The sequence below is a fragment of the Mesocricetus auratus genome, unplaced genomic scaffold, assembly GCF_017639785.1.
Source record: "Mesocricetus auratus isolate SY011 unplaced genomic scaffold, BCM_Maur_2.0 Super-Scaffold_100707, whole genome shotgun sequence".
In the NCBI taxonomy this organism is placed as follows: Eukaryota; Metazoa; Chordata; class Mammalia; order Rodentia; family Cricetidae; genus Mesocricetus; species Mesocricetus auratus.
This window is the reverse complement of record NW_024429269.1, coordinates 2,272,849-2,295,711: the sequence shown is the minus strand read 5'-3', so window position 1 is coordinate 2,295,711 and position 22,863 is coordinate 2,272,849. Positions and strand designations below refer to the sequence as shown.

At 49.6% G+C, this 22,863-nt stretch overlaps 2 protein-coding genes across 7 annotated transcripts in view; one reads left to right on the top strand and one right to left on the bottom strand.

Moving 5' to 3' along the window:
• Nucleotides 1-2,118: 2,118 nt before the first annotated feature.
• Chrna2 (cholinergic receptor nicotinic alpha 2 subunit) lies at nt 2,119-17,554 on the top strand. Its single transcript, XM_005075246.4, has 8 exons — nt 2,119-2,514; nt 3,907-3,976; nt 8,241-8,379; nt 9,453-9,604; nt 10,022-10,066; nt 10,772-10,881; nt 13,419-14,445; nt 15,571-17,554. Exons 2-8 carry the CDS (start codon nt 3,944-3,946, stop codon nt 15,694-15,696), a joined length of 1,632 nt encoding a protein of 543 aa, XP_005075303.3. The 5' UTR covers nt 2,119-2,514; nt 3,907-3,943; the 3' UTR covers nt 15,697-17,554.
• A 270-nt stretch (nt 17,555-17,824) lies between these two features.
• Nucleotides 17,825-22,863, bottom strand: part of Ptk2b (protein tyrosine kinase 2 beta) — a 118,384-nt gene continuing 113,345 nt past the window's right edge. For all 6 annotated transcript variants that reach the window (XM_005075245.4, XM_021230207.2, XM_013117275.3 and 3 more), the window contains 4 exons: nt 21,774-21,820; nt 21,015-21,152; nt 20,741-20,821; nt 17,825-18,817 (listed from right to left, as the gene is read on the bottom strand). In XM_005075245.4, coding sequence (XP_005075302.1) covers nt 18,602-18,817; nt 20,741-20,821; nt 21,015-21,152; nt 21,774-21,820 — 482 coding nt within the window. In that variant the 3' untranslated portion in view covers nt 17,825-18,601. The remainder of the gene's footprint in view (nt 18,818-20,740; nt 20,822-21,014; nt 21,153-21,773; nt 21,821-22,863) is intronic.

Sequence of the window (22,863 nt, the reverse complement as noted above, 5' to 3'; positions counted from 1 at the left end):
CTCACCTCCTTCTCCTCCTTCCTGCCTACTCCGGCACCCTCCTGTGCTACTCTGTGTGGCACACCGTGCCTCTTGTGTGCAGGGATCTGTGAGTATAAGGTGCTGTTTTGATGGTGGTCTGTATCTGACCAGACTAAAGCCAAACAAATTCTGAGTGTGAGTTTTTCGAACAAGTAGGGCTGAGTGGTTTTTGACATGTGGCTGTGGAAGGCTGTGTGTGTCTCCACACAAAGGGGTAAAGGGCCCTCCCAGAATTTTACTCCTTTTGAGTAGTTTATAAGCCCCTCTTCGCTGTTGAACACACAAAGCTCACCTTCTACCCAAGAGCCCTCAGTACAGACTCCTGCCTCGTCAGCCTTCCTCACATACAGTTCATGGGCACATAGTTAATCGGATGCATTCATCCTGACCTTTGTGTGAGAAGCCAGTGACACGAATAGCCAGGGAGGGAGGAGAATTGATTGTGGCAGCAGCCGCAGCAGCAGCAGCAATGGCTGATTTCCAGGAACAGCTGAAAAAGCAGTACCAGAGACGCTTTGGGTTCTGATGCCCGGCTCTGCGGAATGACCCACCACACAGGCAAGGGGCTGCTCCGGGCTGGGCTGCTCCGGGCTGAGCTGGAGCTGCTGCCTCCTGTGTTCCCTCCTGACCTCCAGGCAAGTCCTCCAGTTTTGTAAGTGCTACTCTGAGCTGCCCATTGACTTTATCGTCTGTTTTACTTAAATGATGGTTGTTTCTATTGCTTATAGCCAAGAATCTTGACAGATATAATCTGATACTTTCTTTTTCTCCTTCCGTCCCTCCCTCTGCCTCCTTTCTTCCTCCCTCCATCTCTTCCTCCTTCCCTCCATCTCTGTTTCTTTATTCTCCCTCTCCTTCATACCTTCCAGTTTCTAGATGGAGAATGCATGCAGCTAGCTTCATTTCTGTATGTACCAAAATGCAGTAGCATTTTAAATCATGGTTAGTGAGAATACGTTTCCTGATTTTAGCAATCAAATGCTCACCAATAAATATAATGCATGCCAATGTTTGTGTTTGTACAAACATCACAGACACTCTCACTCTTGGAAGCAACTCACAGTGCCTAAACTTGTGCACTCCTTATAGAAAGCCTACAGCTTTAGACACCATCATTCATACCCACCCTCCTCTGCTTGGGAAGAAACTGAGGCACAACCACCTTTTGAGACTTGCCTGAGGTCACAAAGTCATGACTGAGAAGAACTGGAAATTGAGCTCAGCAGCCCAGGCCCATCCAAGTCAGAAAGCTGAGAGAATGAGCAGTTCAATGGGGGAAGGCAGAGCTTGGAGTTACTGGGGTGGGAGGGGCTGAGGGAGGGAAGGTGAAGGCATGAGGAGTCTTGGGGTATACTACAGGTATGGGAGTGCTGTGGAAATCACAGGCACCCGGGTGACAACCCTGGCTGTGATAATCTACACACTGGAAAGGCACTGGAGGTCAGATTGTAGATTTGACAACTTGGCATCTCTAGAAGATAGAAATCACCAGCAAGGAGGGTGAGAAGAACATGTCTGAAGCCAAAGCAGGCAGGGTCTACCCCTGGCATCCTCAGATAGTAGTCAGGGTGGGGGTGGGGGGTGGGGGGTGGGTGTCTTGTAGGTAACAAAGGATGACAGCAACTGTAGGACAGAGGACACTGTCAGCTGGGTGTTCCATGGCTCATTCATATTTTCATATTTTGCTGACAACTGTACATTGTTATGACAGATAAACTCACAATTTTGAAGGACTGCATCGGAGGTGTGTTCAGGGATTCATGGACACTCCAGGTGACAGACCTGGAGCCTAGGGTTATTCAGTTCTGGGAGCAAGTCATTGAACTAACTGGCTGAACTGAAGCCAGGGTTGCATTTGTCTGTGCTGGACACAAAGTAAATAGTCATAGACTCCTTCTCCCTCCTGTGTGTGTGTGTGTGTGTGAGAGAGAGAGAGAGAGAGAGAGAGAGAGAGAGAGAGAGAGAGGGAGAGAGAGAGGGAGGGAGAGGAAGAGAGAGAGAAGGAGGGAGAGAGAGAGAGAGAGAGAGAGAGAGAGAGAGAGAGAGAGAGAGAGAGAGAGAGAGAGAGAGAGAGAGAGAACACAGTATAAGAGCTCAATATGAGTCTGCTTTCTTGCTTTACCAGTGGTCTCTCCCGGGACCAGCAGGCTTGAACTTCACCTGAGGAAGCCCCAGAGCTGTTGGCTCTCCAAGAGAGCCTCTTCAGTGGCACCTACATGAAGCCTTCTTTGTCTCCTGGAGCGGCACAGTCCCTGAAAAACTGACCACTCTGTTGAGAGATCATCCACCTCCAGGAAGCTAGTCTGAGTCCCTCATGCCATCAGTGCCTCTTAAACCCTCCAGGTTCTGCACCTATGCAACCACGAGCTGAAGCAGCTGAGCTCCATTCTGCACCTGTCACTCTGCTTCCAAGGGACCCTCGTCAGCAACCCACGGTCTCCCAGCCGGCTGGTTCCCTGCATGCATTGAGTGGCATGTCTTCTAGGACCACAGGTAAGTAAGCAAGCTATCCCTAAGGCTTAGTCTAGAGGTGCTGAGCATGTTGGGGAGACTGAGTGTGAGCTCAGAAGGAAGTTGGCAACCCATGAGCACTTAGGAACTGGTCACGTCAGAATGCTAGTAGTTACCTGCTACTGGGCAGGATTCAGCCTCCTGGTGGACCCCTATGGACCCCTTCAGAAAACTGCGAAAGCAGCACTTCTGAGTGACTGTGGCTGCTTCTGTATAGCAGCAGCACTGTCTACTCCTGTGTCCTCATTACTACCATTCTCTTGTTCCTTCATTTATTCACTCAGTGAACGTTCTACACACTTAGGCAAATTAGACCAACAGACACCAGGAGGACTTACTGACGTGAAAGGTAGCAAGCCCTCATGGCTTGTGAGGATCAAGGCTGGAGTTAGTAGACTGGGTACTGCATCAGCTGATGAAGGTGCATGACCTTCAAGACTCCACCTGACCTTGAGAGGTTAAGCTCCTGTAATGAGCAGAGAAGCCACGGAAGCAGAGAGCACGCTCTCCATCCCAGGAGCACAACAGAGGGTGTTATTTGGAAAAATGAACAATCGGCAACAACTCCTCTAATCTGGGGGGTCTCTGGTGAATGGGGACTGCCTGTGTGGTGTTGCATGAGGGGTTTCTGGATGGCACTTGGGAGGGAGACCTAAGCATGTCTGGGGGAAGAGGGAGTGCTTCTGGAAAGGGGGGGACTGCGTTCTGATGAGTGAGCGGCTGAGGTGCAGCTGCAGGAGGAAGGTGGGCAGTGGACAGGGTCCGAGTTGCACTGGCTTCAGTGGAGCTGAGCCTAGGTAGAAAGCAAGGCTGTAAAGATGTTGCAGCTATGGAGAGTGTGCTGACCCTGGTGAGCATCACCCCAAAGGGAGCGTTCACACCTGAGCCCTTTACTCCCAGAATACTTTTTGTTTGTGTGTTCGTTTGCTTGCGTAGACATCATTTACCCAGATGTGACATGTAGTGGCATCACTCCACTGTCATCTTTATCCCAAAACTGCTAAACCAGTGATGCCGGGGCTCCCGGTCCAGAGACTTTCCCTTTAAATATCTTTGTAACGAATGGTGGAAGGTTACTCTAATTACTGCTGATTACCTGGAACAATTTCTCCTTTTGGTTTCCGGTGACAAATTAATGAAATGATCACAGTGGGCTAATTGCAAAAGGTGGGAATCTGAGGCAACTCAAACACACATCCTCTGGAGCCAATTGCTCTCATTTGCACATTGCTCCTGACAGCCCTGAACAGATATCTCTCCCTGGATCTCCAAACAATACGACTTCCCCATGCCCGTACCTCTGGCCTCATTAATAGGAGGAAGCAGATCTTTTCTCTGTGTGATACACTCAGACTGTCATCTTGGAATTTGCAGCTTTGGTATCATGTGAAAGGAAGAGTCAGTGACCTACATGCAGAGGAACATTCTAGAACTTTGGATCCAGGTAAGCCCAGCTTGGGAACGAACACCTCATCTCTCATAGACCTAGTCTTGATGGTAGCCTGGCAATGCTGGTCATAGTGTCAGTCAGTGTTGCACACAGTCAAGTATTGACTGAGCTCTTACATAGTCACCCATGTGGTTGGTGCCATCATCATGTAATTTAGAAGGGGAGAGCTTGAATTTGCTCGCAGTTTTATCATTTTTAAGCTCTGGTGACTAGGGTGTCAACCCCTCTGAGCAGCAGCCTTGTGATTATACACAGGAGACATTGGTGTGCTTCTTCCAGACCCTCCCCCCAGGGGTGATGTGAGGCTTCATGAGGGTACACACACAAGCAGACACATGCATAATCGGGGGCTGGAGGAGCAGGCCCAGGACAAGGCTGCTGCCACTCCAGAGGTGGCCTAGGATGGTGCCAGGCGTGAGGGCTGCTTCCCACAGCAGGTCTTACTGTTACTTCCCTGTTGGGGCGCTGTTTAGGAAGGGGTTTCCAGAGCTGACACCTTTGGAAATCGCTGGCCTTTTCTATCTGATCACTGGGACATTTGGTGAGGGCTCAGGACAAAGCCAGGCGCCTTTAAGAGAACCAGAACGAAGCAGAGAGAGGTGTGGTCATACTGTGTGCAGCATAGCACCGGCATAAAAGAAACCAGTGACCAGAGTGGTGTTCTACCAAGGGAACGGGATAAATGAAAATGTCAACTTTTTAAAAATATCTTTTCAGGATGATAATTTAATCACATCACTTCTGCTTTCTCTTTTCTCACTCCAAACCGTCCAATGAGCCCCCCTTTGCTCTTTTTAAAATTCATGGCCTCTTTTTTAAAATTGTTGATATATATTATATACATTCCTATATACATAAATACAACCTGCTTAGTCTGTATAATGCTACTTGTATCTACGTTTTCAGGGCCAGCCACTTGGTATTGGATAACTAGTTGGTGTACTCTTCCCTGGGGAAGAGTATTTCTCCAGCTCTCAACATTACTTAGTTGTCTGTATCTTTTTGTATAGGGATGTGGCTTCATGGGCTTTCCTAACCCATGTTATCATGTCTATTGTGGTCATCCTTGTTCAGCTCATGTGTTGGTAACCATGTTGATGAGATTTCCTGAGTGTAGTTTCTGATATTTCTAGGAGACATATCTCACGGCAAACCCCTATTCCTCTGGCTGTTAAATCTTCCTACCCTCATTCACCTTGATCTGGAGCTTCTGGTGCAGGAGATAGTTACAAATGTGTTGACTGGGACCACTGGATGGTCTCTAGATGCTGCAAAGGGAATTTCCTTGATTAGGTGTGAGGACTGCATTTACCAGCTCCACCCTGGAGGAAGTCTGCAGGATCTGACTGGGTGAAGAGGTTGGATGTGGAGTGGGAAGGGACTGGGTCAGGGGCCAAAAAAATCTCAATTTTTAATGAGTCTCTGAATTGAAACCTTTTGTGAAGATCGATGCAGGGGGAGCTTTCCCCTAAACACACCCTGGCACTGCCAATCATAATAGGAAATATTTTCCGGAAACCGCAGCATGTTGACGCTCCCCCACTCACTCTTTCCCTACTTGGCACAGCCACTTAGTATTGCCGCTGGGTCACAGAGCATTGACCATCACAGCAGCAGTCCAATGCCTGGCCCTCCTCTTCATGTTCTGGAGTTCACACATGGACACCCGTGACCCCACTGGACTATGTACCTGTTCTGGGAGGTTCCAGCTATCTTACAGATAAGCTGAACTGTCAATGGTGTTAGTGACATGGCCAGGACTCAGAGTCTTGTTTCAGACTCCGAATGGGGTAGGGAGCACAATGCAGAGTGATGGCAGTGTGGAGGAAAGGCTGCAGCTTGCTGGTGGTGATGTTAGACTCTGCTGGCTGCTGGGATGGGACAGGATAGACCAGAGGATGAGGACCAGAGAGCAGTAGCTTCACAGCTCCCTTGGTAACCGTTCTGATTCCTGCATGGATGTGGCCACTTCTATGTTTAAAGCACTTCCTTAGTCAAGAATTTGAAGCCATAGTTAATTATGTACAATATAATATCAACTATAGAGGCATTCAGGGCTTTAAGAATGCTGTGCACGATCACCATCCCAAAAACATTCCAGAATATCCCAGTACACTCTCACCACTGTCAAAAGGAAACCCCTTGTCTGTCTAAGATGTGTTCTATCTGTAGGCAATATACACATGGTACTGCACATGGACATTTACATATATAAACTCTGTGTGTGTGTGTATGTGTGTGTGTGTGTGTGATGGGGCACATGTGTCATGTGGGATGACCTTCTGTATGCTTCGAATATGTGTTGCTTTTATTGATGGATAAATAAAGCTGATCTGTAACAATGGCCAGGAAGAATAGGGCCAGGTGGGAAATTCAAACAAAGATATGGAGAGAAAGAAGGAGGAGTCAGGGAGAGGCCATATGGCCTCCAGGGAAGCAAGATGTGAGGTAACAAGCCATGATCCTCATGGTAAAATATAGAGTAACAGAAATGGGTTAATTTAGTTGTGAGAGCTAGTCAGTAATATGCCAGAGCCAATGGTCAGACAATTATAATTAATATTACACCTCAGAATGATTATTTAATAAGTGGCTGCAGGGACCAGTGGGTGGGAGAGAAATTGATTCAATAGTTTCAGACAAACAAAGAAAAACTTCCAACTACATATGTGTGTAGGTACACATGTATGCATATATGTTTAGAGACCAAAGGACAGCCTCAGATGTTCTTCAGGCATTGTCACCTTTTAATTTATTTTATTTTTGAGATAAGGTCTCTCACTGGGACCAGGGCTTTCTGATTAAGTTTGGATGGGTGACCAGAAATTCCCAGAGGTCACCTGTCTTTACCTCCCCTGTGCTGGGATTACAAGTACATCCCCACACCCAGCTTTTTAGGGTAGGTTCTGGGGCTCAAACTCAGGTCCTCGTGCTTTCAAGGCAAGCACTTTACCGATCTATCCATCTCCTCAGCCCCTCGATATGTAAACTTTTAAAGGCGATACTCAGTACCATTGCAGTCAAGTGACTGAGCCCTGTGCTGTGCAAAATAATTCATTATCTTAGGTTGAGACTTTTTTCTCTAAGTGAGAAGTTTTATTACAAAGGGAAAGGGGGGAAGGAAAGAGGAAAGAGGTAAAGAGACACAGAGACAGAGAGAGGACAGAAGAGAAGAGGAGACAGGAAAAGTCCTATCTGACCCAGGGGAACAGCAAGAAAGAGAGAGGGAAAGAGAGCTGTGTAGGACATTTTTAACCATCATGAGTTTCTGTCTTTCTCAACCCCAGGAGCTTCTTGCATCAGCTCCATGTTTACCGCCTCCCCCCCCATAATCTATAAAGGATGGCCACATCTTGCCAACCAAGAGCATTTTTTGTTTTTTAGTTTTACGAGACAGGGTTTCTCTGTTTTGGAGGCTGTCGGTCCAGCCTGGCCTCGAACTCACAGAGATCCGCCTGCCTCTGCCTCCCGAGTGCTGGGATTAAAGGCGTGCGCCACCAACGCCCAGCAGCCAAGAGCATTTTTAAATAGCAGCTCTTCTGAAACATAATTCATTCATTTAAAGCACAAGAGTTGGCCAATTTTATTATATTCACAGACTTGTGTAACTATCACCACTGTGTCATTCCAGAACCATCTCCATCTCCATACCCCACCCCAAAGACAGCCCACTGATCATCAGCAGTCATTCCCATTCCTTTCCCCTCACTCATCTGCATCATGTTTCCAGAGTCTCCTGGTCCAGAATGCACCCATCAACGAACTCCTGCAGTGTGTGTCTGGCTTCTTTCATGTACCATGTTTTTCAAATTTGTCCCACCAATCACAAATGCCATGTTGGCACTTGATTCCTTTGTATTCCTTCATTGTATTCTGTCATTTAGCTGTGTCACCCTTTGCTCAGTTGTTCATCGCTGAGGAGCATTTGGCTGCCTGCATCTTTGGGTCCTTGTCACTAGTAGCCATATTCTTCCACTGACTGCCATTTGCATATGGCTAGCCCCACTTTGTGGATGAAGAGTTGGGGTCATTGTGGAAAGAATGTGGCACCTTCCTCTGTGAAGGACGGTCATGTCCTAGCTTGTCAGCAATTGAATGACTCTGGAAAAGAGAAGAAAGCTGCTCCTCTGTGAAGCAGAGCAGCCAAGGAGCCCCGCACTCCAGGCAGGCCTGTGGACAGCCATTTGCTCTGCTTTCAAACCTTCATGGAATATGAAAAACAAAGACTCTGTATGTCCTGTGGCTTATTCCGTTGCAGAGGAGAGACAGACCTCGCAGAAACCAGTTCCTAGTGGTCCAACGGAGACCAGGACCCTCTGAAGCTATGACCCCAGCCCATCCTGCTCTCCAATCCTGGATACATCTCTGTTTCTGGTGTCTCCTTTTGATGCCAGCAGGTGAGTGGGTGCCACCACCATCACTAGGACTTCATCTTACTTCTATGTGCCCACAGACCACATGCTGGGCTTTCCAGAAGGTCAGTTCACTCCACCTGGAACACTACAGGGAACATTCAAGGTCATTGGCTGGGTGGCCAGTACTACAGGGCTAAGACAAGGGGCTATCTCAACTCTGGCACTAGAAGCTTTGTCACCTTGAATTCTCCAAGCTTTTCAATATTCTTGTCTACAAAAATGCAAATAGCATCATGGAACACTCAAGATTACTGTGGGGATGAAGGAAACTTGCACCTAGCAAACAGGCTGGGGCAGACATGTGGGAACACACACGGTGACTGTGGACATTGCTGAACACACACGGTGACTGTGGACATTGCTGGACTCTCTGTCCCAGTGGTTGTCGGGGTTTTGTTTGTATGTTTGTTTGTTTGTTTTGTGAGGTGGTTTGTTGCCTTCTCAGGCAGTGGAGTCCCAGAATGGGGAGGCTATTATGCAAAAACACAGTGGAAAGGACATGATAACTTCCAGCAGACAGTTTTGCAGAGCTTTGCCTAGCTGATGAGAACTAGTCAGAGCTGGTGATTTAAGAACTCAAGGTGGTGCCCTGCATGGGAGAAGATGTTCTCATGGGCATAAGGATTTTGTTGGAAGAGTGAATGGAAAGGAAAAAAATCCCACCATCACCCAGACTCCCAGCATTGGGTGAAGCCCTTCTCAGTCACCCCCACACTCCCATCCCTCTTGGGGCTCTTTGGTTCTGGCTGAGATTGGTTTCTAGGTCTGAGCTTTCTTACTTGGCTGTGGAAGCTCTAACTCCCTGACTCTTGAAATTAGAAAGGTACTGTAAGGGAATGATGCTTGTATGGAATCCTTGGGGCTGTGTTGAGTGCTAATATGCATTAATCTATGGAGTCCCCAATGGGGTATGAGATGTACTTCCTATTTGCATCCCCATACCAAGGCTACATGATGTTGAGTGTCTCTGCTTTAATGGGAGACAGAAAGGAAGCCACAGGCTCACCTCCTTGGCCTCACGCGGACTCTTTTTCTCTTCTATTCCTGTCTCACAGTGTTGGCCCAAAGAAGCTTGCACACCCAGGCTGAGGACCGGCTGTTCAAACACCTGTTTGGAAGCTACAATCGCTGGGCACGGCCAGTGCCCAATACCTCTGATGTGGTCATCGTGCGCTTTGGATTATCAATTGCCCAGCTTATAGATGTGGTGGGTCTTCCCTTTCACCCTGTGTTCCCTTGATCAGCCCCCAGCCCACCTCACTTTTCTCATGGTAATCCCTGGGTTGGGCTCACCCCTTCTCCTGGCAGTCATCAGAGCCCACCCTGGATACAGCTTGTAGTTACCTGGTTGGGTTGCCATGGTGCCTGCCTTCCCCAGCCTTCGAGCCCCCAGGAATATGGGATGTCAGAAGAAAGTTTTCTAAAACACATGTCCAAAGTCCCCCCCCCCTTACATGTCCCAGGTGACCCTGAGGAATCTGAGTGTTGCTGGCTGAGTCAGGAGAGGAGTCTGGGCTTGGGTGTCCTGTGAGTGGGTTCCAAATGCGCCTCCTATGCACTCTGTTTTCTGGGTTGATTTGTCAGTCACCCCGACTGCTGTTACTCTCTATCTCTGCTACCCCAGGATGAGAAGAATCAAATGATGACCACCAATGTCTGGCTAAAGCAGGTGAGCCTTCCCTTGTAGGAGCTGACAGGTTTGTCCCCAGTCCCCAGCCCCTTCAAGGACCCTTGCTATTGAGGGATCATGGAGCAGCAAGATGCTGAATTCACAGGCATGATCAGTAGTCACTTAGGTGTGAGGTAATGCGGGATGCTCGCCTCAAAGGCTGGTTTTGTATGACCAGGCTCTTACTGCAATGTCATTGTCACCCTCTCACCAAGTGACTATTCTTTCTAGAAGTGAGCAACAACCAACCAAAACAAATCTGTTTTTAAAATCCACTTGGAGCTACTCTTGTGGAAGCATAGTGGGGACGTAGAGCATTCTCTTCCTGCTAGGGATCCTAGATAGGGAGGTCGCCCAAGCATAGTCTGAAGGTCCCGGGTAAGCTCCTTGCTTCACTGTCCAGCTCTGGCAGGCCCTGCATTGAAAACGAGTGACTGCATATTCATGAGGTGGGGAGTGTCAGAACAAGGCCCAGAGGCAGGGCTGGGGTGACAATGTGCTGGTGCTGGCATCCTGGGATTTTGGCTACCAAAGTCAGAGAAAACCAGAATGGCTATCAGAGATGGTTTGCCTGGTTCCCATGCCTCTTCTAATTCTGTGTGGCTAGGGGAGGGACTTGGGTACCTCTGAGTCCCAAAGCTCAGTTCAGATTATCTTGAGGTTGTTAATGCTCCAGCGCCCTGATATAACCACTTCCCTGAGCAGGAGTGGAATGACTACAAACTACGCTGGGACCCAGCTGAGTTTGGCAACATCACCTCCCTCCGGGTTCCTTCAGAGATGATCTGGATCCCAGACATTGTCCTCTACAACAAGTAAGAAGCCATTCATTAATTAAAACATATTTCGGGGTGGGCACATGGCTCAGTAAGAGCCCTTGTGCAAGCAAGAAGATCTAAATTTGAATCTTCAGCAGCCATGTAAAAGCTGGGAATGGCTGTGTGTGTGTGTGTGTGTGTGTGTGTGTGTGTGTGAGAGAGTGTGTGTGTGAATGTATGTGTGTGAATGTGTGAGTGTGTGTGAGAGTAAGAGTGTGTGTGTGCAAGAGAGAGAGAGAGAGAGAGAGAAAGAGAGAGAGAGAATGTGTGTGAATGTGTGAGTGTGTGGATCCTAGAAGCTCACTGGCCACTCAGTTTAGCCCAAATGGAAAGCCTAAGATTCTTGAGATCCTGTCTCATGAAATATAATGGGCTGGGCAGTAGGGGCACATGCCTTTAATTCCAGCACTCAGGAAGCACAGACAAGTGGATCTCTGAGTTCAAGGCCAGTCAGAGTGATTTCCAAGAGTGTGCCAGGGTTATACAGAGAAACCCTGTCTCAAAAAAACATAAAACAAAACAAAGCAAAACAGAAGATTGGAACGCAATCAAGGAAACAAGGAAAGACACTTGATGTCAACCTCAGGTCTATACACACTCAAATATGCACCAGCACCCACACTTGTATGCGTGCTACACACACACACACACACACACACACACACACGTATACATGTGCACCAGCACCTCCACACGTGTACACATACCACACACACACTCATACACACATATAGAAACATGCATGCATACATACACAGTCTCTCTCTCTCTCACACACACACACATTTTCTCATAAAAGAAACTGAGACCTGTTCATTTCTTTTTGCTTGGGTAAGGTTTCACTGGAAGCCCAGACATTAGCAGTTAAACAATGGCAGTGTTTCCCGTTGATATTGATATACTTTCTAAGCAGGTCTCTGGGGGACACTGCTACTTTCTTGAAATAGAATAGGCATGGAAGGTTCTTGGTGGTAGGATCACATAACTCTCAACAGTATAGTCACCACCCTCCACCCCCCACCGGGCAGTCTAACCCCCAGGAAGCTGCTGTTTGCTGTTGACACAGAGCCATGCCACCCCAGCCCCCACACCCTGTCTCTGTGCCCTGAGCTGGCACCTAGGCTCTTTCTAGTTTCTGTTTCTGGTGACAGAGATCAAGAGCAAAGTCCTATCGACAGACACATCTGAGTTTTAAGATTGCCACTAAGCGGTTGGTCACTGATCCCTGATTGCAGGATGAAGTTCTTCTGACAGAGCAAAGACTGGTCCAAACAGCTTCAGGCATTTAAAGTGTGTGCTCCCCTCCTCCGGGTTAATAGGCAAAAGGTCAATGGCATCATATACTTTCTTTCCCCAAATGGGAGCCTGGTGCCATCTAGTGGTAGTTACATGAAATGACCAAAATTATCACTACAGGTAGGGGTTGAACGTAGGAATTAGGGATGGAGTTTAAAGACTAGAATACACTTCAGACTGAAGCCCTACCTGCCAGTCTCTTTCTCTGAGCCCTTCTGCTTTTATTCCCTTTTACTGCCAGTGACAAGTCAAGCCTATTAAATGACAGCTTTCACAACGACCCTGCTCAGCCCAGACAGAAGTGCCTCCAGGTCTCAGGGTCTCAGGGGCTTTGCAAATGTCCTACTGTGGGGCTGGGGAGATGGCTCAGCCGTTAAGAGCACTGAATGCTCTTCCAGAGGACCCGGGTCCAGTTCCGGGCTCGCTGCTGTCTATAATGCCAGTTCCACTCTGACGCAGACATACATGCATGCAAAACACCAATAAAAATAAATAGAAATTAAAACAAATGTCCTGCTGTATGGTGATGTCATGTGAATTTGTCTCATAGGGCAGGGATCACATCTTACATCCTGCAGGTACAGGCCCTGGTAGATAAAACTGGCCGCAAACACTGTGCTAAATGCAGAAGCTACAAGGAGTTTCTTTATTAGCCAAAAATGATAGGTTTCTGGAAAGGAACAAAAACCTGGGTGCAAAAGCCAGGATCCTCCCCATGGGAGCTGACTTCCCAATGGCTAGTGAGGGGCTAGTCAGGTGCAGTGGAGCACACCTGTAATCCCCAGAATTCAGGATACTGAGGCGGGAAGATCATAAGTCCAAATCTAGCTAGCAAATTGGGATGACCTGACTGTGCTACACAGTAAGACCATCTTATAAAACAACAAACTCCCCCAAAACTTCAGCATACTAAATGAATAAAAATAGGGGATCAGATTTAAAATGTCCTATGATTCAAAATCTATAAAATTGAAAATTCTTTATAGCAGTCAGATATGTAAGTATAATGTCAAAACGGCAATAATGGCTATTTTTAGTTCTTCAAAATTTTTACTTCTGCAGTTAAAACAGTGGTACTTGAAAAGACAGCTCAGGATACATCTGTCTGCAGCAGATTCACACGCTTCATGAATAGCCCTACCGAGCCAGTCAATGGCTGACTTGTTTACCCAGTTGCTCTGCTGCCAGTTTCCTGGAGGAGGCCGGTACGCAGGACCCCAGCTTGTCTCCTCTCCTAGTGCAGATGGCGAGTTTGCGGTGACCCACATGACCAAGGCCCATGTCTTCTTCACGGGCACTGTGCACTGGGTGCCCCCGGCCATCTACAAGAGCTCCTGCAGCATCGACGTGACCTTCTTCCCCTTTGACCAGCAGAACTGCAAGATGAAGTTTGGCTCCTGGACGTACGACAAGGCCAAGATTGACTTGGAGCAGATGGAGCAGACGGTGGACCTGAAGGATTACTGGGAAAGTGGTGAGTGGGCCATTATCGACGCCACCGGAACCTACAACAGTAAGAAGTACGACTGCTGCGCGGAGATCTACCCCGATGTCACCTACTACTTCGTCATCCGCCGGCTGCCGCTGTTTTACACCATCAACCTCATCATCCCCTGCCTGCTCATCTCCTGCCTCACCGTGCTGGTCTTCTACCTGCCGTCTGAGTGTGGAGAGAAGATCACGCTGTGCATCTCGGTGCTGCTCTCACTCACCGTCTTCCTCCTGCTCATCACGGAGATCATCCCGTCCACCTCGCTGGTCATCCCGCTCATCGGCGAGTACCTGCTCTTCACCATGATCTTCGTCACCCTCTCCATTGTCATCACCGTCTTCGTGCTCAATGTACACCACCGCACCCCCGGCACCCATAACATGCCCAAGTGGGTGAGGGTGGCCCTGCTAGGCCGTGTGCCCCGGTGGCTGATGATGAACCGGCCCCTGCCGCCTACGGAGCTCCGTGGCTCTGCGGGTCTGAAGCTCGGCCCTACTTATCACTGGCTGGAGACCAACACGGATGCTGAAGAAAGGGAGGAGACAGAGGGAGAGGAGGAGGAGGATGAAAATGTATGTATGTGTGCAGGCCTCGCAGAATCCTCCAGGGGTGTCCTCTATGGCCACAGCAGCCTGCATCTGAGGGCCCTGGGGCCTGGAGCCAAGGCTCCATCACAGGAGAGTGAGATCATGCTGTCTCCTCAGATACAGAAAGCACTAGAAGGTGTACACTACATTGCTGACCACCTGAGGTCTGAGGATGCCGACACTTCGGTGAGTTGGGCTGAGGGAGGGTTCACCCCGTGGGTGATTCTGCCAGTTTAGCAGGGAAGAATCCCTCCCCAGGGTGTCAGCTTGGATAACCCCTTCCCTTCCTGTAAGGACTGGCCTCCCTCAGTTGTGTCTGAGGAGTCTGGACTCAATCACCAAAGATGCACTCAACCTGGAAGTTATTTGGTCACTTCCTGGGCTATGGCGGAATACTACAAGACCCATCGTCCTCTGCTCAACCTAACTGGGAAAGAGTGACTAGAGACTGGGAGCTCAGATGTTGACCTCCCTCTGCTTTAGCTCTTGCTGGCCAGCCTTTCTCAGGAGGAGGTAGGGGCAGGGCAGGGAGCGAGAGATCACTGTCTGCAGAGATAGAAACGGAGCACAAACAGTACAGACACAATGCATCACTGGTCTCCACATGCCCCTGTGGTACAAGGTCTCCTCCATCTGGGTTCTGAGAATTTTGTGACCTTTCCCTATTCACTCATAAGCCCTGTAGATTCTCAGCTGAGCCAGGGTGGGCTCCCCTCTCCAGTGCTGCATATAGTACTTAGTGTTCAGAACCTGCCCATCCCCTCACCAACCAAGCGAGGGGTGAAAGGCCTGAGCTTACTATGGGGCACCTTATTGAGTAGATGCTAGCATTAATCATTCATTTGTCAATGTCTAAGAATTTAGCTCCTCTGCCCTGACCTATGAGTGGAAGAACCACGGGCCCCAGCCCTTCCACACTGACCTGCCCTGGGCCACAAGCCTGTCTGTTCCCTGCAGGTGGGTGGGGAGGTAGCATGGTATTTGTCAACTACATAACTACTGTGAGTTACATTTAAATTCTTCTGATTTGGAGGGTCCATGCCTTCTTGGTGGCCTTAGCACCTCCTCCTGTCCCTCCGGACTCCTACACCTGGGAGCACACGGATATAGGGAAAGATAGAATAGGACTCTCGGGGATGTGCCAGCCCTGAGTAAGCCTGTTTCTCCCTCCACCCATCTCTGCCTAGGATAACCTCGGTTTCCCAAGCCTTCAGTAGGCTGGTGACTGCTGCCTCCAGGGGCTGCACATGGGAGGGACACCTCCTCTCCCTACAGCCAGGCTTTTGTTACTGTAAACAATTGTGATTTCAGGTGAAGGAAGATTGGAAGTACGTGGCCATGGTGGTAGACCGGATATTCCTCTGGCTGTTCATTATCGTCTGCTTCCTGGGGACCATCGGGCTCTTCCTCCCTCCATTTTTAGCTGGAATGATCTGATTTCATGTCCCCCGTGTTGGCTTCAAGGTGGCCTTGACAACTATTTTCTGGTCTTCTCTAACTGGAGCCATCTCTAGAATGTTCTTCTGGGTCAATACCATCTGCCTGCAGTGTTTCTCTGAGGCCCCCAAACTAGTCTGGACTTCAAATCCTCCTTGGGACAGCTCACAGTGACATTGTTGTGCCACCTCTGAGTTCACCCAACGTGATACCTGTTAGGGATGCTGAGGAACTAGAAAGGGTGAAGCCATTTGCTCTGCAAAAGGTGACAATATGGTGGTGACACCAGGGAGAACAGGATAGTCCTTAAAGAGCAATAGGAACCGTATGCAACCAGAGAATCATACAAAGGGACAGAGAGGCCAGACCAGGTCAAAGAGAAATACATATCCCCCCCAAAGATGGGCACATGGGGGTAGAGGGAGTGCCTGGGGCAGGAGAGCCCTGAATAGCACTTTGAATTCAGAGTGTCAGAGAGGACAACGGGGTGGGGGTGGTAGCTGGGGAATCTTTAATCCAGACCTAGGAAGAAGTTCAGGATCTTCTCTGAACCTGTCTCCATGTGAGGCAATATCAGCAGGACAAGCATATTTCCAGGAGGTAGCACGAAACTTCCCAACCTGAGGGTCTCAACCCCTTTCACATACCAGACGTCCTGCATATCAGATCTTTGTATTACGTTTGCTGACAGTAGCAAAATTACTGTTATGAAGGAGCAATGAAGCAATTTTACGGTTGGGAGTCACCACAACATAAGGGGCTATGCTAAAGGGTCGCAGCATTGGAAAGGTTGAGAGGCACCAGTCTGGATGTCCTGATGGGTGCTTGGGACAGAGGGATGTTGCGGAGTTGGGTGGGAGCATCTGGGCCATTATTCATCTGAAAGCACCTTTGAGCCTCCAGGTTGCCCTCAGCACGGTGTCTCAATGTTCTGCACTGCAAAGAGGTCCAGTAATTGCTGCCAGGGGTCAGTGTCACCTTCAGATCATCAGCGGGCACGCTAAGAAGGCATAGCCACTGGTGGTACCCACAGGCCCTGGTCACCGATTCCCTGCTCTGTGAGCATGCCTTGCATAGGAACTGAGAGCTCTTACCCCAAGCTCTTTACACTGCATTTTCTCCTTCAGGGTAGAGTCTCCGCTTTTGATTTCTCCCCAGCCCGGCCTCACACTGGGTGACAGAACTCAGCACCTGGACCATTTGTTCTGAGTCATGGAAAGAAATGAGCCCAGAGGCCCCAGAACCTGCTGCATAACATCCAATCCTCAGGGAGGTTTCTCCCCCAACCTTCCCACAGTCTCATCAGGTGGCTAGCCTGCCTGTCCTGTGCAGCATGTTCTTGCTCTTGTAACATTGCAAGACCCTCCACTGCATAGGAGCCCAGGGGACCGGGCCTCTCAGAAGGCTGCATAGGAGCCCAGGGATCAGGCCTCTCAGAACATTGTCCAGCCCCTGAGGAGTCTGTCCTCAGAAGCCAACAGCAATGGCATTGTGGATTGCTAACAGATGTAGAGACCAAGGCAGGAAGCAGAGCAGGGCAAGCTTCTGGTGTCTCTGTCTTAGGGTGCTCTCCTTATGAAACCCCCCCCCAGCACCTTGACAGACCTAGGGAAACGTGCTTACCAAAGGCCTCACCCAGACTCCCTGGTATCTGTTCCTATGTGTCCCCAGGACTCAGTCACCAATTCAGGTCTTGGCTCCTCCCTCCTCCAGTGACTGCAACCTTCAGCCTCCCCTCCCTCTGTTCCAAGCCCTCAGACGTGGTTTCCTGATGGGGAGATGAATGTCGCATGCTTGCCCACGTCTCCCGTCGCCTTACATGTGAGTTGACGTGGTGAAATAAAGCTGAGATGGTCCATCTTAAGTGTCGAGCCTTCCTGCCAGCCACCCCAGCTGCTCCTTGGCGCCATTTAGTCCCCTCCAGTGCACAGATGGTTTGGGGTCAGGGGAGGAATGTCCCGGAGAGGGAACTATACCATGTCTTTTTGGAAAGCTGCCTTTTGGATGAGGTGCCACTACTGACTACGTGGGACAAGGGACAGGAAGCCACCACACATTTCTCATGGGCTGTGGTCCCAGGTCAGCTTCTCTCCTCAAAGAGAAGGTCAAATAAACGACGAAGTCAAGCTAGCCACAAAGCAAATGGTGATGATTTTAATTCAATCACGGATCAAAAAGGAGGGAGGCAAATGAATGTTCTCCACAAACATATGAGGAAGGGAAGGAGCAGATGTGAAAAGGGGGAAGACAAAAAGAGGAGGGGGAAAGAGGGGAGAAGAAAAGAGGGAGAGGAGAAGAGCAGGAAGGGCACAAAGTCCTGTTCTGACCTCCAACTCTCTGCTTCTTCCCGGAGGCGCTGGGTTTGATAAAAACACAGAGCCCTGCGGCCAGACGGGTTTTCCTGGACTGTGGCCCAAGGCTCTCCGTCCAGGCCAAACTCACATTAAATAAATTCCAATGTACACTGTACAAGAGAGCCAGGTGCAGCCCTCCTCTCACCAGCCTCTCTACAAATAATGCCCCTTTGTCCCCTCTGCATCAGGGGTCCCTCGAGGGATAAAGAGGAGGAGGAATCCTGGCTTTCAAGTGTCCATGCTGGTAGGGGTACAACCGTGACCCCAATGATACTCCAGTACCCAGGCTGGAGTAGGAGGGAGTGGCTGGCAGCAGTACCCCTAAGAACTATGTCGCCCCACCCTGTGTCTGTGCCCAGGGTCTTCTCTGTCCAGATGCAGCCTGAGTAGCACAAGTCTGGGGTGGGGTGGGGAGGGGGGAAGTCGTGCAAAGTGGCGAGGGGAGGACTCTTCTCAGCCTTCCCAAGAAGACCAATAACCAAAGGCAAGGCAGGAAAGGTACGCCATGGCAGGTTGGGGCAGAAGATGCAGGCAGGTAGCCCCTCCCTCGATCACTCTGCAGGTGGGTGGGCCAGATTGGCCAGAACCTTGGCTTGGTCCACAGCATCCAGCAGGTTCTTGGCATCCACAGCCAGGGTGTGGGAGGCTGTGAGCATCTGCCGCTTGCAGTCCTCACTCAGGGATGTCACGGCGTTCTGCTGAGCCAACCTCATCTTGTTGATGAGCTCTGCCAGGTCTTTGTTGAGCAGTTTCTGGGTCCCTTCAATCTGGTGGGCAAGCACACAGGAGAGGTTGAATGAGTGATGGGTCAGAATGGGTGCTGGCTAAGATATCAGAAGATCCCTGGGGGCCAGTTACTCCCAAGCCTGGGCTGAATCTACCCCTCTGCACAGGCTGGAATTGATCTACAAAGATCAATGCAGCAGTCGACCATGTACCAGCCATGTCTGACTGAACCAGATAGTGTCTTCCTTCACAGGAACAATCCTGAACACTGGTGAGAGGTCAAACACATTCACCTGCTTCGATGGATAACCTTTGTTTGTTTTTCAAGACAGGGCTTCTCTGTGTTGTTTTGGAGGTTGTCCTGGAACTGGTTCTGTAGACCAGGCTGGCTTCAAACTCACAGAGATCCTCCTGCCTCTGCCTCCCGAGTGCTGGGATTAAAGGCGTGCGCCACCAACACCCGGCCTTTGATGGGTAATCTTGATTGTCAAATTGATGGCATTTAGAGTGACCATGGAAACAAACCACTGGGCGCGTCTCTGAGGGAGTTTCTAGGTACGAGTAATTGAGGTGGAAAGACCCATGATAATATGGTGGCGCATTCCACGGGCTGAGGTCTTGGAAGGAATAAATGGGAGAAAGTGCGCTGAGCGCCAGCATTCACCGTTTTCATCTTCCTGATTATAGCTGCAATGTGAACAGTCACCTCACACTGCTTCCCCCATGACTTCCCTACCACGATGAGCCAGAAAAACATCTTCCTGCAGGATTTTGCCACAGCAATGAGAAAAGTAACTAGCACACCTATGCTTTAACTGTCTGTTGTCAAGTAAAGAAGCAAGAGCCCATATTTACTTATTTAACCCTTGTGTCACTGGTGCTTAGCCTGACGGATACACAGCACTAAAGCTACCTCTTTGATGAACTGAACGAGCAAATAAATTTGCCGTGCCAAACCCTCCCAGAGCTGCACTGGTAAATTCACCCAATGAACTGTCCAGGTTCTCAGGAGTCATCTTGGCCCTTGGGTGACACCTGCCCTGCTGGGACTCCTTAGTAGGTCACTGTTGCCACCCAGGGGATAGCCAGTCCTGCCCTTGTTCTGTTTTTCCTTGGGCAACCACAAGCAGTAGAGATCACTTGATAGGATGAGCCACACGGAGGACCACTAGGAGTCAAGGCATCAACGCATTCATTTTTCTAGACAAGAAACTGATCTGTTGCCCATGGCTACAGGAACATAGCAGTGCAAACTTTGCACGTTCATTATTGAACAGTCCTGGAAGTCAGAGTTCTGAAATGAGTCCCATGGGGTGGGGGGTGAGGGCGCTAGGGTCATCAACAGAGCTATGTTCCTGTTAAGAGTAGAGGGGAGAATTCCTTGCTTTTTGCAGATTCGAGATTACACCTTCATTAGCTGTGGCCACTTCCGGCACAGGTATCCCTCCAACTTCAGCTGGTGTCCTCATACTCCCTCATCTCTGATTCTGAGCCCCTCCCCCTGAGCAATCCATCATATCCTCTCTTTCTGGGGACCCTTAATTTCATCCGTTCAATAAAGCTTTTTGCCATGTAAGATACTCTGCGTGTAGGCCACCACTTTTGGTACAACCCTCTGCCTGCCACAGGCATCATTCCATTAGAGAGAACCAGGACCTGTCCTTGACTTCAGCAGTAGTTTGCTATCTATGGCATATCTACCTTAACCGAAGTGCAGACAGTTACTAGGTAAGGGATGGTGGGGGGGGGAGGGAGGTGTGCTCCTCCTTGCATATAGCCATTGAGACTATTTGAGACCTGGTCTGGGATTTTCACTAGGTCCCAGAGCAGGCTCAGTCCTCTGGTGCTAACTGCTCTGTGCTCTGCAGAGACATCTGTCGGGAGAAATAAGGCTGCCCAGGTGGCCCCGGTGAGCTGGGGACAGGAGGAGGCACAGGAGGCATGACTGGGAATGAGACACTCACCTCTGTTCTAGAAGACGATGGCAAGGAGGGCAAGAGATCGTCCACACTACCGATGAGCTTCCGCAGGTTCAGTCCCACGTTCTAGGAGAGCAAGAACAGAGCAGCTGCCACACTTGCTTTTGGAGAAAGATGCTCCTAGGGTTGGGTTCCCCAGGTTCCCTTGTTCCTCTGGGGTCTGTGGGACTGGCCAAGGAGTGGGGACACAGCAGTTGTCCTTCCAGGGTCAGGCTGGGCAGCCCCTATCTTCCTGACCCACCCACACCCAATACGTCACCTTGACCACCACCACGTAGTCCTCAGGGGGCAGCTGGCTTAGTCTGTTCTTGAGTTCCAGCACGGCTTCCACCAGTGCCATGACATTGTGGTACACGGGGTCATCAGTCCTGTCCAGGTTGGCTGTGGGCTGAATGGACTGAAAGGGAGGAGTGGATGGCCAGTGGCTCGTGGGGGGGCAGAAGGACCCCTCATCGCTATTATTCATTCCTGGGAATGCATAGCTATCAACCAGTGGAAAGACCTCTGCTTTGCAACAACACTCTGTCCTAGGGGTAGAGCTCCTCTTTCTGCCTCTGTGGTCATCATTCTCCAACTGGGGGACCCAAACCAAATGTTGGTGTGCTAACAAAACCCACAGTCATACCAGCTCAGTCTAAGCACCATCGGCCTTTGGGTCCGCACTGTTTTAACATGTTTCAGGTCACTTTTGTGGGAAGCTGACACTGAGAATACACGTTCTGGAACTGTGAAAACCAGTAGACAGTAGGATGCTGTAATCCTGGGAAGGGCTCAGGAAGACGAGAGGCTCTGATACTCCTGATACTAGGCTGAACCAATGAGACCGTTTCCGGTCAGGGAAGAGACCGGGAGCTAAATAAAACTGGTTCCTTTCACATTTTGCCATGAGTCAGCTATAAGGCCTTAGGCAATTTATATCTGCTGTCTGGGGCTTCTCTACAACAATGGCACTGGACTGGATTATCTCCAAAGGCATTCCAGGTCTATGGTTTTTGGTAGTTGTAACCCCAATACGTACCTGCGCACCAAGCCGTGGTGGCTTCTGTGGGGGCCCTGTGAACTCCGCTACAACAGGAAGGACAGGGAGTAAGTGAGGGTCTCAGTACCTGGTCTTTCTCTTCCTACTTTCCTGTAATCAAGCCAACTCCCTTCCTCTAGGATCAGGAGATCCCAAGAGTGTAAAACCCAAATTCTGGCCGGGAGTTGGTGGTGCACGCCTTTAATCCCAGCACTTGGGAGGCAGAGGCAGGAGGATCTCTGTGAGTTCGAGGCTAGCCTGGTCTACAGAGAGAGTTCCAGGACAGCCTCCAAAACAATACAGAGAAACCCTGTCTCGAAAAACCCAAACAAACAAACAAACAAAAACCCCAAATTCCAGAAAGAGAAAACTGTTTCAGGCCTCCTAACTTTCCAGTATCCAGGGACAAGATTTGTCCATGGCATAGAGAGAAAAAGCCAAGGCAGGGGTGCATAGTGCAACAAATGTGGGAGCCTTGGTGTGCTTCCTCCGAGATGGGGCAAGTTCCCAAGGAGCAGCAATGCTGGCTTTGAGCATCCATGAACAAGAAGCCCACAGCCTGCAGGTGGCCGTCTGTGGAGCCCATCCTGGTGCAGTGGCAGCTCTGGGGCGGGGTGGGGGTAGATTTTAAGATTGCATGATTGTTTGTCATGCTGCTGACACATACAACGGCACATACAGCCAGAGGAGCTGTTGTGATAGCAGCAAAGATGCAAGCCAGTAAGCTCGCCTCTAATCGAACAGCAGCTCACTCATCCAAGGCAATCATTTACACACCCCAGTCTTAATTTTCATCTGGAGAATGAGATCATCATCTCAGAAAGGACCTTTGAACCCAGAACGTCTGGCCTGAAATCTGAGCTGTGTTAATTAGTAAGTCGTCATGTGGTATTAAACAAGTCGCTTCATTTTCCTAGGTCTCTGATTCATCTGTGGAATGGAGATAGGTTGCACCAGTCCTATAGTGTTGATATAATACAAAATGAGTCCACATTTGTGAGTGACTTAGAGCTATGCCTGGCTGTGCTAAGTCCTTTGTGACTATTGTCAACATCATCATCATCAACAACATCATCATCATCGTCATCAG